This window comes from Erythrolamprus reginae, chromosome 2 (genome assembly GCF_031021105.1).
Source record: "Erythrolamprus reginae isolate rEryReg1 chromosome 2, rEryReg1.hap1, whole genome shotgun sequence".
Taxonomy (NCBI): Eukaryota; Metazoa; Chordata; class Lepidosauria; order Squamata; family Dipsadidae; genus Erythrolamprus; species Erythrolamprus reginae.
The window spans coordinates 153,553,037-153,576,250 of record NC_091951.1 but is presented as its reverse complement, the minus strand read 5'-3'; the positions used below and the strand labels follow the sequence as shown (position 1 = coordinate 153,576,250).

The window sequence follows — 23,214 nt, the reverse complement described above, 5'->3', positions numbered from 1 at the left end:
ATCCAATGCGAAGAGGAAAGATAAGGTCAGCATGGCTTCGTCTGGGTCTACCCAATACAAAGCAGAAACATGCCATCACTTTTGAGTAGTGGTGTCAAAATGGCCACACACCCCAGTTATCCCCCCCCCCCCTCCGGTCAATCACATTCCTGATGCAGCTGTCAATGAAATTGGGTTTGACACCACTGTTCTAGATAGAAACAAATATATACTTCTGCATCTGCCCAAATATAATCTTTTGGTAGACATCTACATTCTCTGATTTTGTTGAAGAATAAATTGGCAAGTTTTATCAATGGTACCCAAAGATTAGATGTTAACGGACCACAGTAACTGAATTTAAACATGCCTGGGATAAACATATATCCATCCTAAGATAAAATACAGAAAATAGTATAAAGGCAGACTAGATGGACCATGAGATCTTTTTCTGCCGTCAGACTTCTATGTTTCTATATTTCTATTAGATACATCTCTAAATTACTGAACGAGTAACATTTGACTAGGCTGCCTCAACACGGTAAATGAAAACTATATAATGGCTGAACTTGGCAAAAACTTATATGCTGTTCTTACAACAATGTTCCTTTTGCTACTTGATGTTCAGCTCTGAAGCAGAACTTCATTTTGCTCTGAAGCAGTCGATTTAGGATAACATTAAAGCCATTGAAGCTTCTAGATGTGAATTAATAAGATAAATGGTGGGAATTTAAGAGCATAAATGCAGGTTAGAAAAACTACCATAACGTCTATAATGAGAACCATAGCATTAAAATGGTACCTGTGTCACCTATCACTTTAGAAACACTACCCTACAGACTTTTTTTTTTGGTAATTTCCATTTATATAGACTTCTACAGAGTACAGGTTCCTGCATTGAGAAACTATATAGTTTTAATATCCATTTCAAGAGTAATGTGTGCGAGAAGAATGCAGAGTTGGTAACTTGGTTCAAAATGAGGAAAACGCATGTAAAGCAGATAAGTCAGTTTGTTGGATGAGGCATTCCAGAATCACTTAGCAGAGCTTCAGTTCAAAAACTTTTATCTGACAAAAGCACTTTATTGAATTCTTTATAGGCTATACTTATTATGTTCTGAAGTGTACAAATTTATCTTCAAATACACTTTCTAAAACAATAGTAAATAATGGTACGTTAAGGAAATGAAATATTTTGCTTGTTTATTGGAAACCAGCTCATAGGTTTCACATATTTTTTATATAAATTATGTGAAATTTATAAAATTTAGACAGCTCTTTTAAAAAGTAATTTTGACTTTTTAAAAGAGCTGTCTAAAATTTATAACATTACACAGGGAAAGAACATAAGAAGAGCCATGCTGAATCAGGCCAAAGCCCATCGAGTCCAGCATTCTGTGTCACACAGTGGCCCATCAATGGTACATGGGGATCTTGAGTAAAAAGAGAAGGCAAGACCCTCCCTTTCCCCTGACCCCCAACAAATGGTACCCAAGGAAATCCTGCCTGCTTCAACCAACATAGAGGCGGCACATGGACATCCGTTTCAATAACCACTGATACACTTGGCATCCATGAATCTGTCTAATCCTGCCTTGAAGCTATCCAGGCTGACTTCAAAATTAAGAACTTCAACTCTTGATTTTGCATCAAATTGTTTATCTTCATAAATGGGTTTTAGGACGATTTCTGCAGGATAAAAGAATCAGAGTTTGGGTTGAGATCCAAGCAGTAGCGTCAGAAAAGTTTAATTTTAGAGAAAGTAGTTTTTAAAAGTTGCTTGAGCAGAGTTCTTCTACAGAGAACCATGCTTTTAAGTTCAACCAGTAACGTCCAGGGAAAGGTCAGGGTTACGAGAAGTCATCTGCAAATAAATCCGTTTGGAGAGGTCTGGACCCACTCGCCTCATTGTCGTCGTCACTCCATCGCCACGGCGGACGGGAACCTCCGCAAGAAGGTTGTGTCGCTCCTGCTCTGAAGTCTGACCGTCATAAGCCTGGATGCAGCCGGAACACAAAACATTTATTTCTATAAGTAAACACACAAATTCTGTTGGATGCCTCATCATTGTTTTGACACGTACGATGAATGTCTCGGGCAGAAGATGGAAAAGGAAAATAGTGTGAAATTCAATTCCTAGCTCAGAAGCAGCAATTTTTCCAACTTCAGCCATTCCATGGAAACTGGTGACATGTAGTGGAATCACATATGCATAGCTGATTAAAATAATGGGGCCAATAAGTTAGGTCATCTTTTTAGCATGATACTGTATCTGCTTGTTTAGGGAATAAGCTCTCTTTATTAAGCACAATCAAATGTCACATCTTAGTAATTACATCTGAGACTTAACAGCCATTTAGTGACTGTTCAAAATTACACTAGCACTGAAAAAAATGGCTTACGACCACTTTTCACACAACTGTTGCAGGATCCTCATGCTCATATGTAATCAAAATTTGGATGCTTGGCAACTGGGGTTCATATTTATGAGGGTCGCGATGCCCCAAAGTCACGTAAACCACCTTTTGTGACCATCTGACAAGCAAAGTCGATGGGGAATTTGGAAACTGTGTTAACCTAGAAACATAGAAGAGTGACGGCAGAAAAAGACCTCATGGTCCATCTAGTCTGCCCTGGAGGACAGAAGGGAAAGTGGGGACATGGTCGAAACATTTAAATATGTTAAAGGGTTAAAATAAGATTCAGGAGGGAAGTGTTTTTAATAGGAAAGTGAACACAAGAACAATGGGGCACAATCTGAGGTTAATTGGGAGAAAGATCAGAAGCAGCGTGAGAAAATATTATTTTACTAAAAGAGTAGTAGATGCTTGGAACAAACCTCCAGCAGTCGTGGTTGGTAAATCCACAGTAACTGAATTTAAACATGCCTGGGATAAACATATATCCATTGTAAGATAAAATACAGGAAATAGTATAAGGGCAGACTAGATGGACCATGAGATCTTTTTCTGCCGTCAATCTTCTATGTTTCTACTATTTCTTGTATTTTATCTTAGAATGGATATATGTTTAACTCAGGCATGTTTAAATTCAGTTACTGTGGATTTACCAACCACGTCTGCTGGACGTTCGTTCCAAGCATCTACTACTCTTTCAGTCAAATAATATTTTCTCACATTGCTTCTGATCTTTCCCCCAACTAACCTCAGATTGTTAACTAACTAAACAGTGATTCTCTTAAACAACTGTGGCAAGAAAAAATGTAAAGGGAAGCAAAACTCAATAATTGTATCGCTTAACGATTGGGCTCAATTGTCGTATTTTGAGGACTATAGTTTTGCCAATGGTTCCGAAGTAGTGGAATATCATCCAGCAAAATATATTAAAAATGAACATCAATTTACTTCCAGAATTAGGTTTGCTATGTGAAAGAGTCTTTGTTTTTCCTTGCAGCATCTGAGAATTTCAGCATGAGATTTTTACCTTTCTTTGCTAGCTGGATATGAATTGGCACGCACACATTGAATACAACTTATTATAGGAATGCAAAGCCTTGCCTGCATCAGAAGCAGAGGAGAAGGGTACCGGGCTACAATGGCATTGGCCATCTCCAGACTGACTCGGTTGAATTGCTGAATCTGTCTCTTCCAGACCTGAAGCAATCCCTTTCCAGTACGATCCACCTTCGCACCTCTACACCAGTCTCCCTCAAGGCAGAAGGAGAAGCTGGTTTTATTTTTTTCCTTTCTACAAAAAAGGACAAGGAAGAAATGTGGAAAATTATTGAAACAAACCATCTGTTTCGGTTGCTCTGTATAGAAATCAGAAGCTATAAGAGGGGATCTTCCTACAAATACAGTGATACCTCATCTTACAAACGCCTCATCATACAAACTTTTCGAGACACAAACCTGGGGTTTAAGATTTTTTTGCTTCTTCTTACAAACTATTTTCACCTTACAAACCCACCACCGCCGCTGGGATGTCCCACCTCCGGACTCCCGTTGCCAGCGAAGCACCCGTTTTTGTGCTGCTGGGATTCCCCTGAGGCTCCCCTCCATGGGAAACCCCACCTCCGGACTTCCGTTGCCAGCGAAGCGCTTGTTTTTGCGATGCTGGGATTCCCCTGCAGCATCGCAAAAACACAGAAGTCCGGAGGTGGGGTTTCCTATGGAGGGGAGCCTCAGGGGAATCCCAGCAGCGCAAAAATAGGCACTTCGGCTGGCAAAAGGGGTGAATTTTGGGCTTGCACGCATTAATTGCTTTTCCATTGACTCCTATGGGAAGCATTGTTTCGTCTTACAAACTTTTCACCTTAAGAACCTCGTCCCGGAACCGATTAAGTTTGTAAGACAAGGTATCACTGTACAACATTTGAAGTCGGGTACTATGACAGAACGATATTTCAACAAATCGGATTGCTTCAAGATTTAAGTACAAGATAGATTTCCAATATGGGCCAAACTTGTCTCTTTTCTAAAACATCTGGCAAACGCATGCTTCATTTGCCTTATATGTTAATCACTATATTTTGAGGTACAATAACCCCTTTCTTAAGGCATCTATCTGCAATGCCGAGTTGCATCAAGACTTTCCTTGGGAAATGGACAAAGATGATTGCGGTAGAAAATCGGAAATGAAATAAAATGGATATGAGCTGCAGATTTCGGCAAATGTGCCAGGAATTCACAGAATGTATTTACTTAATGGATTATTTTAAGGCTGCCAACTCAAACATTGAGTAGGCAGTATACAACAAAGAGAATAAACATAAAAAACCCGATTACATTAAAAAAGCAACCCAAAACATAAAATAAAAACCAAGCACGACAATGAAACACAGAAAGAGAAGCTACTCAACTGGTCACAAATGGGGAAAATGTAGCCCTTAATGGCTTTTCTAAAAGTAATCATACTTGGGTCTTTGGAGCATGGCCACCTCAGGGGCGTATATGGGTGAGCAGATGCTCTTGGGAGAAGGTTTTAGGTCAAGTAGGGCTTTAAACAGAGCTTTGAATTGTGCTTGGAAGCCTCTTGGGAGTCATGGCTGCTCATGGAGTAGCCATTCACAGAGATCTAATAAGCTGCACTAATCACTCCCTGCAGCCGCTCCAAGTCTTTGGAGAGGGGCGGCATACAAATATAAATAATAATAATAATAATAATCATCATCATCATCATCATCATCTTTGCATTCTGGCCAGTGGTGGTTTCTAAATTCGTGTGTGTATGCAACACTTCTGTCCCGGTGGGTGGCCGGAGTGTCCCAGGCAGGTGGGCGGAGCTTCCCGCCACCGCCACTAGCGGTTCACAGAACCAGGCCAAACCGGAAGCAACCCACTGCTGATTCTGGACCAACCGAAGCTTCCAGGTGCTCTACTAGTGGAGCAACACATACAGATGCTGTAACTCCTTAAAACTCACCTCTGCCGTCAGGGATGGGGGAATTGAGGCATCCCCCCCCCTCGGGCCTATACAATTTGTGTATGGTATGTCTGTGTGTATGTCTGGTTTAATAATGGGTTTTTTAAAAAGAATTATTAGATTTGTTTTGAATTGTTTTATTGTATGTTATGAGCCGCCCTAAGTCCATGGAAAGGGGCGGCATACAAATCTAATAAATAAATAAATAAATAAATAAATAAATAAACAAACAAACAAACAAACAAACAAACAAACAAACAGTCCAATCAGGAATGATTGAAGTACAAGTGACCATGGGCAAATCCTGTCCAGGAATGTATGCAACTGATACACACAAGATAGCCTTGGATACCATACATGCACTCTTTGTTAACTCACTCACTTGAATGGAGCTTCAGCCACAGCTTTAGTGAACATACTAGCAAATTCTCCAAATGCTTTCCAACTCGCAAGCACTTGAACCTGGACACCTGTGTGAAGCTGCAGCTCGACCAGAGCCTGAAAAAGCAAAGATGAAAAGAGGCTTATCTTTTTTTTAAAAAAAGACAGACACTAAATATAAGTTACTATTTCATAATGGGTAGCACTATCTCTTTCAGGATGGTCACCCTTCCAGCTCATTTGACCCAAAAACATTTCCCGCCACCCACAGTAGCTCAGAACGTAGTTATCTCTCTTTTTGGCCCGCATATTATTTTGAGTATGGTTTTATTAAGCGGACTTTTCCAATCTCGTGTCTGTCAGTTGTGTTCAGACCACAACTCTCCAAATTCCAAGCTAGCATGGCCAGTAGAGAGAGCACCAGATCAGAATAAACAATTCTGTGATTAGGATGAATGGGGATGGAATTAAAAATTTCCTGGAATCTAGAAATATACCTGTATAAGCAGTATTCTTTTATCATCTAAGCAGGGCATTTTAATGCTAAGCAAAAGCAGACTTTGAAACCCATTAAATTACTATTTGGACAGGGTTGCTTCTCTAGTGTCTAAATGTCATGATCTCCGGCACATCTCAAGGTTGACTCAGCCTTCTATCCTTCCGAGGTGGGTAAATTGAGGACCCGGATTGTGGGGGAAATATGCTGGCTCTGTTAAAAAGTGCTATTGCTAACATTTATTTATTGGATTTGTATGCCGCCCCTATCCGGAGAGCAATAATAAGACGGCATATAATAATCCAATACTAAAAACAATTAAAAACCCATTACTGTATTATAAAAAAAACCAAACATACATACACACATACCATGCATAAAATTGTAAAGGCCTAGGGGGAAAGAGTACAGTGATCCCCCGGGTATTGCGATCCCGATCATTGCGAACGGGCTAAATCGCGATTTTTCAACCCGGAAGTAAAAACACCATCGTCGCATGCGCGCCCTTTTTTTATGGCCACGCATGCGTAGATGGCGCCGGGCAGAATAGCTGCTGGGCGGCTTCCCTGGGTCTTCCCCCTCTTGCTGGCGGGAGGGCGAGAAGCCCCCCCAGCACCCGCTCGCCCGCCGTTCGCCGCTCGCCCGCCCTTCGCCCGGCCACCCGCCGTTCGCTCGCTGCTCGCCCGGCCACCCGGGTTCGGGGGGGTGCTGGCAAGCCCCCCATGCCGGCGGCGACGTTTTAAAACAGCTGCGCGGCTTCCCAGCTGAGTCCTGAAGCGAATTGGCTTCAGGACTCAGCTGGGAAGCGGCGCGAGCGAACGGCACGAGCGAACGGCTTGTCCGCCGCCTGCCTGCCCGCGCGCCTGCCCGCTCTTTGCCCACCCACGCCGTTCGCTCGCGCCTCTTCCCAGCTGAGTCCTGAAGCGAATTGGCTTCAGGACTCAGCTGGGAAGTGGCGCGAGCGAGCGGCGCGAGCGAACGGCTTGTCCGCCGCCTGCCTGCCCGCGCGCCGCTCGCCCGCCCTTCGCCCGCCCTTCGCCCGCCCACGCCGTTCGCTCGCGCCGCTTCCCAGCTGAGTCCTGAAGCGAATTGGCAGCGAGGAGTTTGCGTGGGCGGCGGGGAAACCCCAATCTTCGGCTCCTCGCTGCTGCGGCGGAAGTAAAAACACCATCTGCGCATGCGCAGATGGTGTTTTTACTTCCGCAGCGCTACTTCGCGAAAAACCGATCATTGCGAGGGATCCTGGAACTGAACCCTCGCAATGATCGGGGGATCACTGTATCTCAATTTCCCCATGCCTGGCGGCAGAGGTGGGTTTTAAGTAGCTTACGAAAGGCAAGGAGGGTGGGGGCAATTCTAATCTCTGGGGGGAGTTGGTTCCAGAGGGCTGGGGCCGCCACAGAGAAGGCTCTTCCCCTGGGTCCCACCAAGCGGCATTGTTTAGTTGACGGGACCCGGAGAAGACCCACTCTGTGGGACCTAACTGGTCGCTGGGATTCGTGCAGCAGAAGGCGATCCTGAGATAATCTGGTCCGGTGCCATGAAGGGCTTTATAGGTCATAACCAACACTTTGAATTGTGACTGGAAACTGATTGGCAACCAATGCAGACTGCGGAGTGTTGGTGTAACATCGGCATATTTGGAAAAGCCCATGATTGCTCTCGCAGCTGCATTCTGCACGATCTGAAGTTTCCAAACATTTTTCAAAGGTAGCCCCATGTAGAGAGCGTTACAGTAGTCGAGCCTCGAGGTGATGAGGGCATGAGTGACTGTGAGCAGTGAGTCCCGGTCCAAATGGGGTCGCAACTGGTGCACCAGGCAAACCTGGCCGAACGCATGTTCCATGTTGTAAGCCGCCCTGAGTCTAAGGAGAAGGGCGGCATTAAAAAAATAAAATAAAAAAAATAAAAAAATAAAATAAAAATCGGTCTCCTTTTTATCCCCTATGCTTGGCTTCCACTCCATAACTATCCTCCACTCATCCTGTCCTCCTTGCTGACTGCATCCTCAGCCACCTCATTCAACCTGTGCATCAGACGTCCTACCTTATTTAGTTTAATGTTTGTATGTCATCGCAAAGAGAGACTTTTCAGGGTTCACCATTAGCCTCCCTCGGAGATTGAAGCCTGATTTGGTAGCAGAAAAACATCATTACAGTAGTACCTTTAGATACGAGCTGCTCTACATGCGAGTATTTCAAGATACGAGCCACGAGGGGAGAGACATTTCTGTTCTAGTTCCGAGCTCAAATTCGGGATACGAGCTGAGCGTCCACTAGGTGGCGCAAGAATTCTTGCTTTTGGTTATCTCGGAGGGGAAAAACAACTTGTTCCAGATACGAGTTGCCTCGAGATACAAGCTCCCTTATGGAACGAATTATGCTCGTATCTAGGGGTACTACTGTACTAGAAGAAGCAATCCCAAGGAAGAATCTCATACACAGCTGAGAAAGCCAGCCACACAACCCTTTGCACCAGGTGGACTTACTTCTTCCACATCCAGTCTAGACAACTGAGAAACTGGATTTGTGTTTTCTTTCCGCTTCCTTGGCTTGCCTTCCTCCTGGGCCTTGCTGCTACTTTGCTCTGCTTGTTGCAGCTTCTTTTGTGACTTGGGTTTCTGAAAACTGAGGACACACAAGCCAATTCATTGATATATAAACCTTGGGTTCATTTCAAGGGAACGGGGACGCCATCTCAGCTTTTGTGGATGGACAATGTCTGGGGAGGTGTTAGGAGCAATGGTGGGTTGCTCCCGATTCTGTGAGCCGCCCCGAGTCCTCGGAGAGGGGCGGCATGCAAATCCAATTAAACTAAACTAAACTGTGAACTGGTAACGCCAATAGCAGGAGGCCCTGCCCACCCAGGATACTTCTGGGCATGTGTGTTGCATGTCCATGCGAGTGTGAACCAGTAGTAACGGGTGTTAGAACTCACTACTGATTAGGAGATACTCAAACCCTGGCCTTTTGGGTTGTGGTACTGTGCTCTAGAACAGTGTTTCCCAACCTTGGCAACTTGAAGATATTTGGACTTCAACTCCCAGAATTCCCCAGCCAGCAAACGCTGGCTGGGGAATTCTGGGAGTTGAAGTCCAAATATCTTCAAGTTGCCAAGGTTGGGAAACACTGCTCTAGAACTGCTTCCTAGTTAATAGAAGTGGATTCCCAATATTTTAATGCCAGCTGCTGTTGAAGCTGCAACTTTTTATCTGGGCCTCCTCTGAGAGGTTAATCATAGTATCTGCCTAGGCAATCCAATCTGCAGGGTGGGTATGCTCCAGATTACTTTAGTTAAACAATGCCATCTAATGGGAACCCAGGACTGTATCTTCTGAAATGAGATTCCCTCACCCTATAGGTGTTTCCCAGGGCCTTGACGATCGATTTGTGAGATTTCAGAGACTGGGTAGGCGTTTCTTCAGTGTTTTCAGTAGTATGTCAGGCCAAAGCCATCATTTTTGAGTTAGAGACTTTGGCCTGCCACAAGTAGAAAAGTACTGTGGGAATTAGGGATGGGTGGTTGCATGAGAGGGAAAGATACTAGCCACAATAAATTATTTCCAATGATTCAAGGTCATCCTTTGTTCAGCACCAGCCAGAGGTACAGGGGAGGATCGTGGATGTCGAGAGAACCAGAGTAGTCCATGTGATGAACTTGTGGATGTGGGGACAAGGGATGAATCTTAACCTTAATGGAGAATTGTAGGAAAAGTTAATATCGGTTTGACTACAGTTCGTATCCAACATGGCTGTCAATAAATTGGAACTTGGAAGAAGGGCAAGGTTTGGACTCTGATTTATTTCTCAGATGTTATTTGGAACACTGACATTGTAATTTACCTTGGAGTGGTGTGGCCTGTCAAGAACAGAAAGTATCTAATTTAAAGGATCATTCCCCCCCACCCCTCTCTGCAACGAAAAGTAAATGTTAACCTGAAGTGTTTTTCTAGTTCTGTTACCGCCAACGACAACATTTTCCCAGGAATTTTCTCTGTGATTTTCGCCACAAAACTCTGCAGTGTTTCAGTAGAACCTTCCATCCTAGCCTGCAAAACATGACAGAAAGGAGAGCCTTTAGCTAGAAGCAAATATGCATAGTCACTCCAGCCATTTAGACATAGTTCAGATGAGATTTATCCAGCTAAAACACAAGAAATGCCTTGGTGAACTACTCCAAAGGATCCTCTTATCCAGTACAGTATTTTCCATTGCGCAGTGTTGACCCAATGCATTTGACTGGCCCATCCTGAGAACTAGAATTTGTTCTTACTGTGGCTTCCCAGCAGGAGACATTAAAAGTGCGATTCAGGAAATATTGAGTCCCTGGGCCTGGTGGCCACTGAGAGCCCACTCCTGTGGAAACCAAATGCAATGGCCAAAGGGAATAATGAAGGCACATAGCAATATTTTATTAGACCAGAGTTTCCCAACCTTGGCCACTTGAAGATATCTGGACTTCAACTCCCAGGATTCCCCAGCCAGCATTCGCTGGCTGGGGAATTCTGGGAGTTGCAGTCCAAATATCTTCAAGTGGCCAAGGTTGTGAAACACTGTATTAGACAGTACATTCTGAAAGGAGTCTCCTCCAAAAGGAGACAAAAATATTCATTCATATTTGTTGTGGTTGGCTCTGGCCCAGCTCCTGCCCCAAGGAATGTGGAGGTGGATGCAGGGGAAACATCAACATGTCATAGGCCTGTTTTATTGCCGACAGAGGCAGGCAGTGCAGTTTCCTCAGACGAAGAAGAAGGTGGGGGTGACTTGGAAGAGGGGGGCTTGGCACACAGCCCAGGAAGCCAATCTCCATTATCTTCAGCCGATTCGGATGTGGAAGTCTTGGACCCACGCAGGCGCAGAGTTATGCATAGAAGAGACCAATTGAGGACATATTACAAGAGATAAGAGAGGCCACCTGTGTTTGGGTGGGGCTCTAGTAATTAGAGCTGCTGATACAAACAGCAGCGTGTTGGTTTGGCCGTTGTGGAAGATTATTTGATCGCAGTTCTTCAGGACCGTGTTTTGCTGTTTTCCGGACTTTGTTTGTTGATTTTTCACACCTTTGAAACCAAAGCAGAACAAAGTGTGTGTGTCTCACTTCCTTGGAAGAAGGAGGGCTGTGACGTTTCTTCACAGCTGCTAGCTAAATACTTAAGGACTGATTAAGGGGATTGTACAGCCTACAAGGATGTTTTGGGACGAGTGCTCTTTGCAATACAAAAAGGGTGCTTTGTTTCTTTTGAATTTTGTGATAAAGAACATAGTTTTGAATTTTCAAACGTGTGTGTGTATGAAATTTGTACCCTTGAATTTTTGGGAGGCTCCTACCAGGCAGAACAATATTTTGGGAGGCTCCTACCAGGCAGAACAATATTTATACAGGTCAGAAAGAAGACGAAAATGCTGCATGTATACATGTCCCTAAATAATAGCATAATAAACCCCAAGGTTACTTCTTGCTCTTCTGCTATCTATAAATATATTTTAGATTACTTCCTGACTTTCCTAAGATTACTTCCTACAAGGAATAATTGTCTTAGTTAGGGGGAAAAAAATCCCAAACACGTTTGCATCTTGAAATTCAAGGGTTGCAATGGAATCTACTGATAAAAACTTACAATGGGCCACTGTAAAGCTAAATGTTGCAAGGTCACAGTCTTTTTCTTTTAAATCCTTTCCATTCTAGTGAAAACTGATTTTCTCCATGCTGCTCCCTAAATTTGTCAGGAAAAAGCGTGGTGACTGATACACCTATAAGGAAGGCTGGTCACTTTTGCAGTCATCAATTTTTCATAATGAATGAGAACAATCATTGCCTCCGAGTCACCCTACCCTATTTCACCGTGTGAAATCTGAATAATTATTTTAAAAACACATGTTGTGCGTTTTATTTTAGAACAAGGGTTTCTTTCTGTGCTTTTTAAAAAAAAAACATTTTTATTAAATACACATAAAACACAAACACATACAAACAAACAAACCAGTAGGGGTACAGCGTCCCCATATTTACAATAACCTAGTATTGGCCAATATCCACAACCATATTATCCCTTATATGTATATTTACGTTTTAAAATTTACTTGTTTACTTGAAACTTCCCCGAACCTTCTGGAGTGCAAAAAACAGCACAATGGGCAAACCGGAAGTCCGTTTTCTGAACTTCTAGTTTGTCCATTGGGCGGTTTTGTTGGTTTTTGGGGATTTCAGGAAGCTTCCCTAAACCCTTCGGAGTGCAAAAAACAACAGAACAGGCAAACAGGAAGTCTGTTTTCTGTACTTCCAGTTTATCCATTGGGAAGTGTTTTTGTACTCTGGGACGTAGAGGAAGCTTCCCTGAAGCGTCCGGAGGGTGAAATGGCCTTTCCCAAGTCCAAAAATCAGCTGACCAGTGCGCACATGCGCTGGAGCTGACATAGGACGACATCTCGCATGCCCTCCGATATGGCTCTGCGTGCTGCCTGTGGCATGTGTGCCATAGGTTTGCCATCACGGATTTATTCCATACTACGTAATATTCGGATTCTTATTTTTCTCTTATTTTCTTTGTTACCGTGTTTCCCCGAAAGTAAGACAGTGTCTTACTTTCTTTTTATCCCCAAAAGCCCCACTATGTCTTACTTTCAGGGTATGTCTTATATTGGAAAAAAATTGTCGAATTTTTTGTTTTAACCATAAAATTAACATTTAGACGCGGTGACGTATGGAGGGGGGGTGGCGCGGAAGTGGGCAGGAGGCGGCGCTCATTAAGATCAGAGGGAGGTGGCAGACGTGGCGACGTATGGAGAGGGGGACGGCGCAGGCGTGGGCAGGAGGCGGCGCTCATTTGGATCAGACGGAGGCGGCAGACGCGGTGACGTATGGAGGGGGGCGGCGCGGAAGTGGGCAGGAGGCGGCGCTCATTAAGATCAGAGGGAGGTGGCAGATGCGGCGACGTATGGAGAGGGGGACGGTGCGGACGTAGGCAGGAGGCGGCGCGCAGCTAGATGAGAGGGAGGCGGCAATACCCTCGTGTTTCCCCGAAAGTAAGACATATGTCTTACTTTCGGGGTACGGCTTATATTAGCCGACTCCCCTGAAACCCCCGATACGTCTTACAATCGGGGGTGTCTTACTATCGGGGAAACAGGGTAATTTGTCCATTTCAGCACATTCCAATATTTTATGTTCTCATTTTTTGGAATTTCCTCATTTTTCCAAAATTGTGCATAGGTTATTCTTGCTGCCAATGATGTGTATACTGTACACATCATTGTAATTGAAACACATCATTATAATTGATACACATCATACACATCATTGTAATTGATACTGTAATTGATACTGTAATTCTTTTATATTTTTTGATCAAATACGCCTAATAAAAATAATTCAGGTTTCCCATTTATATCTTCTTTTATTATCTTTTTTTAACCATGACCTAATGGAAGCTTTTCAAACTGTGCAGTATTTTCCGATTGTTTCAATTATCTCTGCTTCTCTACCCACAAGAAAAAAGCAAGAAAAGAAAAACAAGTATTTTTCTCCTTTACATCCTTTAGATTTTCACTGCCTATTTCCACCGCTGGATCTTGGAGCTTTCAATCTTGCCGTCAGTCTTTTTTTGTGTGTTTTTGCACTGTCACTGTCATTGTGACTCTATTGCTTTTAATTTCTACTCCTTCTTCCCAATCACCGCGTCTGTAAGTTCTGAGCTTTAATCCTGTTGCTCCTTCAAATTGATTTCCAATTTCACCTCATTTTCAGGTAACTTTTTCATTCACCGATCAAGCTTCTTCATCCTTCTATATGGCTGTCACTGCCAAGGCCAGTCAGAATCAAAGTTTAGGGGTTTCTCCTATCCTTTTGAAGCAATTATGAGTTACCTTGAGGTCTACGGATCTTCCCCTCTCCTCCGGTCGATCCCTCCGAGACCTAACATGCCGTATCAGCCCACACCCCTCCCAATGAGGAAATACAAGCTTTGGAAACAGAGCCCTGTTCCCTCGCTTCTCTACACAGTGACGTCATCACCGGAAGCCCTTTTTGTTTTGCGCTTTAAGTTGGACATCGTTAGGGTGATCTTACCTGCTTGCTGTTATGGATCATTTCAATGAAGTCTGGGAGCAGCACCAGCACTAGGACATTGGGTTCTTCCATCCAGTTGTCTTCTTCAGCCTTCAAGACAAAGCATAAATTTAAAATAGGTATAAGGACTGTTACTGCTAGTAAAAAGAAACAACAATTAGGTCGTGGCCACGATTCATTCATAAGATTAAACAATTTTAATTTTGATCAAAATGACCAAACAAAAGATTGCAGGGAAAGACTATCCTACCTGTGTTAGGCCAGTTTTCCTTCTCCAGGTGATGCTGTAGGGCACCGTTTGGCTCTCAATCACATAGCTACTCTCCATTGACTGCAAAGGAGCAAGGATCTCATTCGCACCCTTAACCTGTAAGAGACCTATTGGAGGCTGCAATTCAAGATGGATCCCTAAGAAGGCGAAGAACAGATAAGAAAGCCGGGGGGGGGGGGGGACGTACCTGGGTCTAACACCATTTGAATGTGTTTCAGACACTGCTCTGGTCTTTGCGCTTTGCGAAGTTGGGCTAAAGCCGCTTTCCTCTGTTTCTCTTGCTCCTGCAGCTGCTTCTGAGCTCCTTGTTCCTTGCTCTTCTTCAGGGCAGCCTGACAAGCTTTGTCCAAATCCTGATGGTTCTGTTTTGTACTTGTCTGAAGAGGAAAGGACTTCAGGCATATTTGGCGGGTAGCATCCTGCATCTTGTTATCAGGGATGCAAACTGGAAGCTGGGGCAAGGACTGTGGCTTAGCATCCCATGAAGATAGCTCCTGATCACTGTCTGAAAGTTCCCAAGTGTTGGGTACCACATTTTCTTGGAGATCTGAGCCAGCAAGTAGTGGCTCCTGCCAGCAAGCAAGCACCAATTCTTCATCACTAACAGAGGGCTTATTTCGCCTAGTGGACTCTTGACCACTCTTTGTTTGGATCCTAGTAAATGAAGGAGCAGTGGTAGAAGGTCCAGCTACCAGCAATTTCCTTTGGAGCCTTTCAGCCAAGGGGACAAGCATTTCCTCGTCCTCCTCCTCCTCACTCTCGCTACTGAGCTGCAGTCTCACTTCTGTAGAAGCAGCCATCTTGACCGAATTGCATCTGAGCCAGCCAACTTGCTGGCTCAGATCTCCATAGGGCTTTTTCCTGGCAGGTGAGCAAAGGAATGAATCTTCTGAGTCTGAGCTGGAGAGGATAACTACTTGTTTCTCAGAAGAAGGCCGGATGCCATTTTGTGGAACAGGAGGAGGTTTGTTTACTGAAAGGAAAACTGGTAATTCCTCACAGTCACTCTCATCCAGTTCTGAGAACATGATGTTCAGCTTTATGCACTGAAGAGACTTCGCTGGGTTGGAGTGGCATCTGAGGAAAAGAAGCCAATCATTGAATTCAACAACAGAAAGTTCTCCCTCTTCAAAAGTCACATTCCCTCAAGGATGCTTGGTCAGGGTCTAATGCTAGAAGAGAAAAGAGGCAAAGCCAACTGTGGGAGAGATCAATCAAAACCAAGTCACCAGACCTCAGCATTTATTTGTCCCTTCTGTTCTATTGCCCGGTGTAACATAGAAACATAGAAGACTGACGGCAGAAAAAGACCTCATGGTCCCTCTAGTCTGCCCTTGTACTACTTTCTGTATTTTATCTTAGGATGGATATATGTTTATCCCAAGCATGTTTAAATTCAGTTACTGTGGATTTACCAACCACGTCTGCTGGAAGTTTGTTCCAAGGATCTACTACTCTTTCAGTAAAATAATATTTTCTCATGTTGCTTTTGATCTTTCCCCCAACTAACTCCAGATTGTGTCCCCTTGTTCTTGTGTTCACTTTCCTATTAAAAATACTTCCCTCCTGGACCTTATTTAATCCTTTAACATATTTAAATGTTTCGATCGTGTCCCCCCTTTTCCTTCTGTCCTCCAGATTATACAGATTGAGTTCATTAAGTCTTTCCTGATACGTTTTATGCTTAAGACCTTCCACCATTCTTGTAGCCCGTCTTTGGACCCGTTCAATTTTGTCAGTACTCCTGCATGAGGAACAAACTCATTCTGCCTACACTGCTGAAGTCAGGATAAGGAGTGTAAGTGTCCACATTGGGCTTAGCTAATGCAATATCAAAGGAACAATATTCAGTACAGTTGCCCCCAAGTGATTCTTCTCCATGTGTGTTTATGATATAGTCCCTAAAATTTCCAACCAGCACAAACAATGTCCAAGTTTTAAGAGTTTTGGGACCTGAAGACTGTTCATCTCAGAAGGTAACTGATCATGTGGCATGGGAATTCTGGATGCTGCGGAAAAAACACATTTGGAGGATGCTACTGAAGAGGTCTGATCTGAGGAACAGGAAGAAGACACTTTCCAACACTTATTAATTCAAAGCCTTCTGTGGGCTCCCCTGCTAGTTCCCAGGAGTTGCAGATGGTCTGGCTACCCAAGTGAAAAGGTGGTGTGTCTCCAGGAACTGAGCAATTAGTTATCCAGCACTGGTTGTTAAACAGTTCATGTGGGAAAGGGAGGAACACCAGTATTCTCGGAGAGGGGCGGCATACAAATCTAATTAATAATAATAATGATAATGATGATGATGATAATAATAATAATAATTATTATTATTATTATTATCATCATCATCATCATCATTATTCCTCCTTATGGTCAATTCTGGAATCTTCCAAAAAACATCAGCAACAGAAGCAAAGTCAAAAGTCTGTAGAGTGGGCTATTTCCACCATTATCCTGCCAAGAATTTAATAACTCATCATTGATGTCTTCCCTCTACGCTTTCAAAGGGACGATAGTTTATCATTTTAATTCATATTATTTACTCATCTGTTCTCAGGGATTATAAAATAAAAAATTAAAGTCAGCAACTGAATTGGCAGAAAAGGAAGGTCTATAGAGCCCACATCAAAGTGAGAGAATCAAGTTTTCAGGGGAACTCCAAAATTCCATTTTTGGGGGAATTCCAAAAATCAATTACAATAAAGGGCCATAACAGTCCTTTTGCCCACTTTTCCCACAGTCATTTGTCTACCCGAGGATCAGAAACTTCAGATTCCAAGATCTCAAATGCCATCAACATCTACCTCTTCTTTTTCCTGTATTTCTGGCCAGACAAAATCAACATGCTGTAATTGTATTTTTACATGCACAATATTGATCTCCATATATTCTAGCTCTTTATGTTAAGATATACTCCAAATTTACTTACAAGAGAAAGTTTCATAAACTACAATTTCTTTGATGTGAAACAAGCAGGATTCTGTCACCAATTATGTATATTTCTCCTAGGGAAAGAGAATACCCATTATGAAATGAATTGTGTCACCTGCAACTTTAATTGTATAATCTAATTTATTCCCAAACAGCATAGAATGACACTTCTGAGTGTCAGAAAAGTGATAAAGATGGATATGGAACAATTAAAATTGGAGAACCAGAGCAAATTCAACTGCACTGAAACTACACCTTAGTATCATGTAATATTGATTTTGTATTGCTTTGCTAGTATTGTCTTCTCTATTTATATAATTTAAAAGCAATCCTACATTAAAAGGGCCAATCAACACACACACACACACAAGGAAGATACAGTTTGTTTCGGAAGTGTGGGAATAGGATTAGACAGATTCATGGATGCCAAGTGTATCGGTGATTATTGAAATGGATGTCCATGTGCCGCCTCTATGTTGGTTGAGGCAGGCAGGATTCCCTTGAGTACCATTTGTTGGGGGTCCGGGGAAAGGGAGGGTCTTCTCTTCTGCTCAAGATCCCCATGGACAATTGGTGGGCCACCGTGTGACACAGAATGCTGGACTCGATGGGCTTTGGACTGATTCAGCATGGCCCTTCTTATATTCTTAATCCCTGCCTTTTTGAAGAATTTCCATCTTTTTTATGAGCCATTGCACATGCTGTTTCTGATTGTTAAAGGTTTTGACTTTTTTTAAAAAAACAAAAGACTCCCCCCCTTGAATACGCCCTCTCCCATAATGCCTGATTTAAGATGAAAGGTTGGGGAATTCTGGGAGTTTAAGTCCCCTATCTTAAAATTGCTAAGGTTGAGTTACACTGGTCTATAGTAAAAGTACGTGTGTGCTGTCTTTTTGAATGTAAAACTTATGGCTGCAACCTGTAAACACTGGATGGTGAATAAACTCTATTGAAACTGAATAAGGTCCATTTCTGACTAGACAGATAGACTGCATTGCAGTGGGAGGCATATCCAGCCACAGCCAAGTGCAGGGAAGTGGATCTGCTCAGTATACATACACACAGGATTAACTGTTTCAATTTGCTGTTGGCAATAATAACACTTTTAAAGCAAAACAAAACAGCTAGAACAGTGGTTCTCAACCTGGGGGTCGAGACCCCTTTGGGGGTCAAATGACCGTTTCACAGGGGTCGCCTAAAACCATGGGGGAAAAAATTTCCATGGTGTTGGGAACTAAAGCTTCTATTCTGGCACCTTGGAACATATTTTTACAATCCAACCAATCAGGCGTTTACAGTGGGGGGTGTCCCTCTGACTTTCCTGTGAATCAGCTTAAAGCTCTTTTGGGAGAATTGGTGCTAGACTTATGGTTGGGGGTCACCACAACATGAGGAACTGTTTTAAGGGGCCGTGGCATTAGAAAGGTTGAGAATCACTGAGCTAGAATGATGACTTAATCTCTCTCACTGATGGGGCAATTGCAAAGATTAAGGAAATTTATTGATTTATTTATTATTGGTTGATATATTGATTGATTGATTGGATTTGTATGCCGCCCCTCTCCGTGGACTCAGTGCGGCTCACAACAAACATAATAAAACAATTTGATCCAATTAATAACAGTTAAAAGACTTTAAAAAATGTTGTGCAACATTTTGTTAATAACTTCTTTATTAACAAAATAAAGAAGTTATCAGAGAAAGTTTACAGCATTGTCCTATGGTAACATATCTGCCCGACTGTATAAATATTTATAAAATATGCCATGGAATTCCAAGTATATCCTAACTTTTTTAAAATCTTGAAACTATTACGGAATGATTCATCTAAATTAAATCTTACGATAACATAAAATATCAGATTCTTTTTCTTTAAATAAAGAAAAAGAACTACTTTTGTTCTTATAGAGTTTTTTTTCCCTATATCCAGTGTTTTTTTTATACATGGTGTTAATATTTGTTCTTATACACGGTGGTACATAAGTGCAGCGCAGTGCCTACTGTCCCTGTCCTACTGTCCTCTTTTATCGTTACTTTTTACTTATGTTTTTACAAACTACTACCTACTATCCTATAACATGTTTGACAAATAGATAAATAAAATACTGCACTATTATATTAAAACCAAGTCAGAACCAGCTTCGAATTCAGCTTGCCAGCTTTATGCCCTAATTCAGTGTTTCCCAACCTTGGCAACTTGAAGATATCTGGACTTCAACTCCCAGAATTCCCCAGCCAGCAAATGCTGGCTGGGGAATTCTGGGAGTTGAAGTCCAGATATCTTCAAGTTGCCACGATTGGGAAACACTGCCCTAATTAGTAGACGGACGGACGGAAGGAAGGGGGGAGGGAAGGAAGGAAGGGGGGAGGGAGGGAGGGAAGGAATTTTCCGTTTACGCAAACCGCCTTAAAATATTACCCCGGCTTTCATCACATGAACTCGGGTGCTCGTGGTCTGGAGTTCTTCGTTTACAAAACCATACGAAACGCTTCGGCAATCACGCCATCGCTTTCGATCTTTTTGCAGCCAGACGCTGCGCCTCCGAAGCCATCCATTCATTCGTTCAAATCTCGCGCTCACCGGACCCGGAAGTGTCGCAGCGCAGGGAGGGGGCGCTCGGCGGGGCGGCCGAGGCAAGGTCAAATGGCGGCTCTGCTGGGCGGGCTGAGTGTTTTCTTAAGGTCCGCGGCCGGCCGGCAACGTGAGTCGGAACGGTTGGGAAGGGCGGAAGCCTGACTGGGTCGATGGTGAACTCTGGGGGGAATGAAAGCGGGCAACGCCAAGTGGTGGGACTGGGGAGGTTTGGAAGGTGGATCTTCCAAGGTGTGAAGTTACGAGCAAAAATTAAGAAGTGGGGAGAAAGATTTACCTATCCACCCTTTGCCTGCAATTGGGTCAGAGGGGAATATGTTCCTGGGGTTCAATGCACGAGGTCTGCAATCAAATGGGCCGCCGATCCTTTGCAGAGATCTGTCTGTCTGCCTCTCCCTCTCTGTCTCAGTCTGCCTGCCTGCCTGCCTGCCTACCTATCTACCTACCTATCTATCTCTTATTGGCCAAGTGGGATTGGACACACAAGGAATTTGTCTTGGTGCCTATGCTCTCAGCGTACATAAAAGAAAAAGATACATTTGTCAAGAATCATATGGTTCAACACTTAATGATTGTCATAGGGGTCAAATAAGCAATGAAGAAACAATCAATATTAATACAAATCTTAGGATACAAGCAACAAGTTATAGCCATACAGTATAGTCATAAATGGGAGGAAAAGGATGATAGGAATGATAAGAAAAACTAGTAGAAATAGAAGTGCAGACTTAGTAAAAAGTCTGACAGTATTGAGGGAATTATTTGTTTAGTAGAGTGATGGCGTTGGGGGGGGGGGGGAACTATTTTTGTATCTAGTTTTCTTGGTGTGCAGTTCTCTGTAGCGACTTTTTGAGGGTAGGAGTTGAAACAGTTTGTGTCCAGGATGCGAGGGGTCAGTAAATATTTTCACCAACCTCTTTTTGGCTCATGCAGTATACAGGTCCTCAATGGAAGGCAGGTTGGCAGCAATTGTTTTTTCTGCAGTTCTGATTATCCTCTGAATTCTGTGTTGGTCTTGTTGGGTTGCAGCACCAAACCAGACAGTTATAGAAGTGCAGATGACAGACTCAGTGATTCCTCCGTAGAACTGTATCAGCAGCTCCTTGGGCAGTTTGAGATTCCTGAGCTGGTGCAGAAAGGACATTCTTTGCTGTGCTTTTTTGATGACGTTTTTGATGTTAGGTGACCATTTTATGTCTTGAGATATGATAGAACCTAGAAAGCTCTTATTTATGTATGATGTTTGCAGTGTCCCAGAGTCATGGAGCCAACTTTAGGAACAATTTGACTGAATCATTGATTAACTTATAAATTAATAATTCTGAGTGTTTGATGGCAGCTCTGTGGTTTGACACTTTGCTACGTCGTTGCATGATTTCTTGCATCAAATACTGTAAAAATCTACCTGTCCAAGCATCCATGTCCTAAACAGGATGCTGAGGGTTGCTATCTTGGAAAGGTTCAGAAAGGGTTTGCTGGCATTTGGTGCTTTTTATTTGTGGATGTCAGCCTCCTTCCCACCTGAAATCTGGAACACTGAACTCTCCTAGTGTTTTGTTTTGTTTGAGTTTGAGTTACTAAACTTAAGTTGTAGTTATTTCAGATTGTCTTGAAGATGGCAGAATTGATTCACATTTTGGACTGGGAGCTGCTGGCTCATACTGCATGGTTTTTATGAAACTAATTATTGAAACTCTTGTTTTCTTCCCCGTTCCTGTAACAGTTTTGCCTGTTCCCACGTTCAGTGCAGCTGTGGTGAGATTTGCATCCAAAAAAAGTGGAGGCAGCACCAAAAATCGTGGAGGGAACAGAACTGGGAAAAGGTACGGCTTCAAAAAAATTGATGGTAAGTTTCTCACTTTAATTCCGTTTCCTGCTTATTATTGTTATTATTATTGTTATGTGTATTATGTTATTATTAACAGCCCATCAACAAAACCAAATGAAAAAAAAAGTTTAATTTTCTTGCTCTTTGCTATCAAAGATGGATTATAGTCTTTGAAGGGCCGTGAAGCCATGAGCCATTATTCTGTCTAAGAGTGAGGAAACCCCAGAAAATGAGTTCACACACCCGACTAGTTGGAAAGGTATAAAATGACCAAATATATTGGTAGAAATTGTTCATAGCATTAAATAGTTAAAAGTGCAAGGGGTGTTATCAGGAACTGGGCAGTGGTCCATGGCTAATGACCTTTTCAGGCCAGAGTTCAAGAACTCATTAAAAGTTTTATCACGTAATGTATTAAGTATTAATCACTCAAAACGCACAGCATTTTGGCAGAAGTCCTGGATGACAGTCTGTGGCATTTTAAAGCTATCTTGAAGCAAACCAGATCTCTCCAGCACGGAGTTCTTTGCACGGATTCCTCGCGAGACCTCCTCTTATATAGTCACCAGGAGTGGCCAAGTATTCTATAGAGCTATTTAAACCGAAACCTCTTTCTTCTCAAATAATCTTGTCCGGTCATAGTTCTGCGCACTCTTGCATCTATAAATGGTTCTTCATCATCTGCTGAGTCATTCACTAACACCTCTGGGGTTTCCACAGTCTCTGGTTGGCTTTCAGTCTCTAACTCTTCATCCTCTCCACTCTCAGACTTGGGTGCCAAGAACTATGACCTAGGACTGGGGTAGGCAAAGTTGGCTCTTCTATGACATGTAGACTTCAACTCCCAGAATTCCTGAGCTGGCATGATTGGCTCAGGAATTCTGGGAGTTGAAGTCCACAAGTCATAGAAGAGCCAACTTTGCCTACTCCTGGCCTAGGATACCAAAATGCATCCGTCTCTCGATCTTTGAAATCTGTGATCAGCCGAGTAGGACATGGACCGGCCACCACAGCCATTTTTATTCTTCTTCATTTATTTTTTGGTTTTTTCCCTTTATTTTTGAATATTTGCTACCAATTTGTAAAGTGACCTAAAGTGGGTGGGAGTTGCACGTGTACGTTTAATTGATTATTATTTTCATCTGTTAACAATAATGGGAGGTCCTAGCTGCCAGTTCTTTAGCTAGTGTTGGCCTTCATTTGCATTGAATCCTTCTCAAGAACTTAGGTCAGTGATGGTGAACCTATGGCACGTGTGCCAGAGGTGGCACACAGAGCTCTCT

The 23,214-nt window shown here is 42.9% G+C and overlaps 2 protein-coding genes across 5 annotated transcripts in view; one reads left to right on the top strand and one right to left on the bottom strand.

Annotated features, from left to right (window-relative positions):
• Nucleotides 1-1,696: 1,696 nt before the first annotated feature.
• On the bottom strand, nucleotides 1,697-20,162 carry EME1 (essential meiotic structure-specific endonuclease 1). Of its 4 annotated transcripts, none has more exons than XM_070739980.1 (10): nucleotides 19,930-20,162; nucleotides 17,509-17,584; nucleotides 14,764-15,653; nucleotides 14,556-14,683; nucleotides 14,306-14,395; nucleotides 10,177-10,289; nucleotides 8,730-8,868; nucleotides 5,747-5,862; nucleotides 3,498-3,687; nucleotides 1,697-1,975 (listed from the first exon to the last, which is right to left on the bottom strand). In XM_070739980.1, exons 3-10 carry the CDS (start codon nucleotides 15,602-15,604, stop codon nucleotides 1,799-1,801), a joined length of 1,794 nt encoding a protein of 597 aa, XP_070596081.1. In that variant the 5' UTR covers nucleotides 15,605-15,653; nucleotides 17,509-17,584; nucleotides 19,930-20,162; the 3' UTR covers nucleotides 1,697-1,798. The 4 variants fall into 4 exon arrangements, with proteins under 4 accessions (XP_070596081.1, XP_070596080.1, XP_070596082.1 ...); XM_070739979.1 differs by having other exon boundaries at nucleotides 14,764-15,748; nucleotides 19,930-20,083; XM_070739981.1 differs by lacking the exon at nucleotides 17,509-17,584 and having other exon boundaries at nucleotides 14,764-15,748; nucleotides 19,930-20,098.
• Nucleotides 19,969-23,214, top strand: part of MRPL27 (mitochondrial ribosomal protein L27) — a 16,941-nt gene continuing 13,695 nt past the window's right edge. Inside the window, exons 1-2 of the mRNA XM_070739983.1 lie at nucleotides 19,969-20,212; nucleotides 21,827-21,949. Coding sequence (XP_070596084.1) covers nucleotides 20,155-20,212; nucleotides 21,827-21,949 — 181 coding nt within the window. The 5' untranslated portion in view covers nucleotides 19,969-20,154. The remainder of the gene's footprint in view (nucleotides 20,213-21,826; nucleotides 21,950-23,214) is intronic.

What these genes read in the sequence shown, in the direction of transcription:
- EME1 (XM_070739980.1), bottom strand. Translation starts at nt 15,604, where the DNA reads ATGTTCTCAGAACTGGATGAGAGTGACTGTGAGGAATTACCAGTTTTC. An exon ending in GTGGCTGAAGCTCCATTCAA is followed by an intron (nt 3,688 to 5,746) that starts GTGAGTGAGTTA and finishes CCTTTTTTGTAG; the next exon opens with AAAGGAAAAAAATAAAACCA. An exon ending in CTCCTCTGCTTCTGATGCAG is followed by an intron (nt 1,976 to 3,497) that starts GCAAGGCTTTGC and finishes GGCTGCATCCAG; the next exon opens with GCTTATGACGGTCAGACTTC.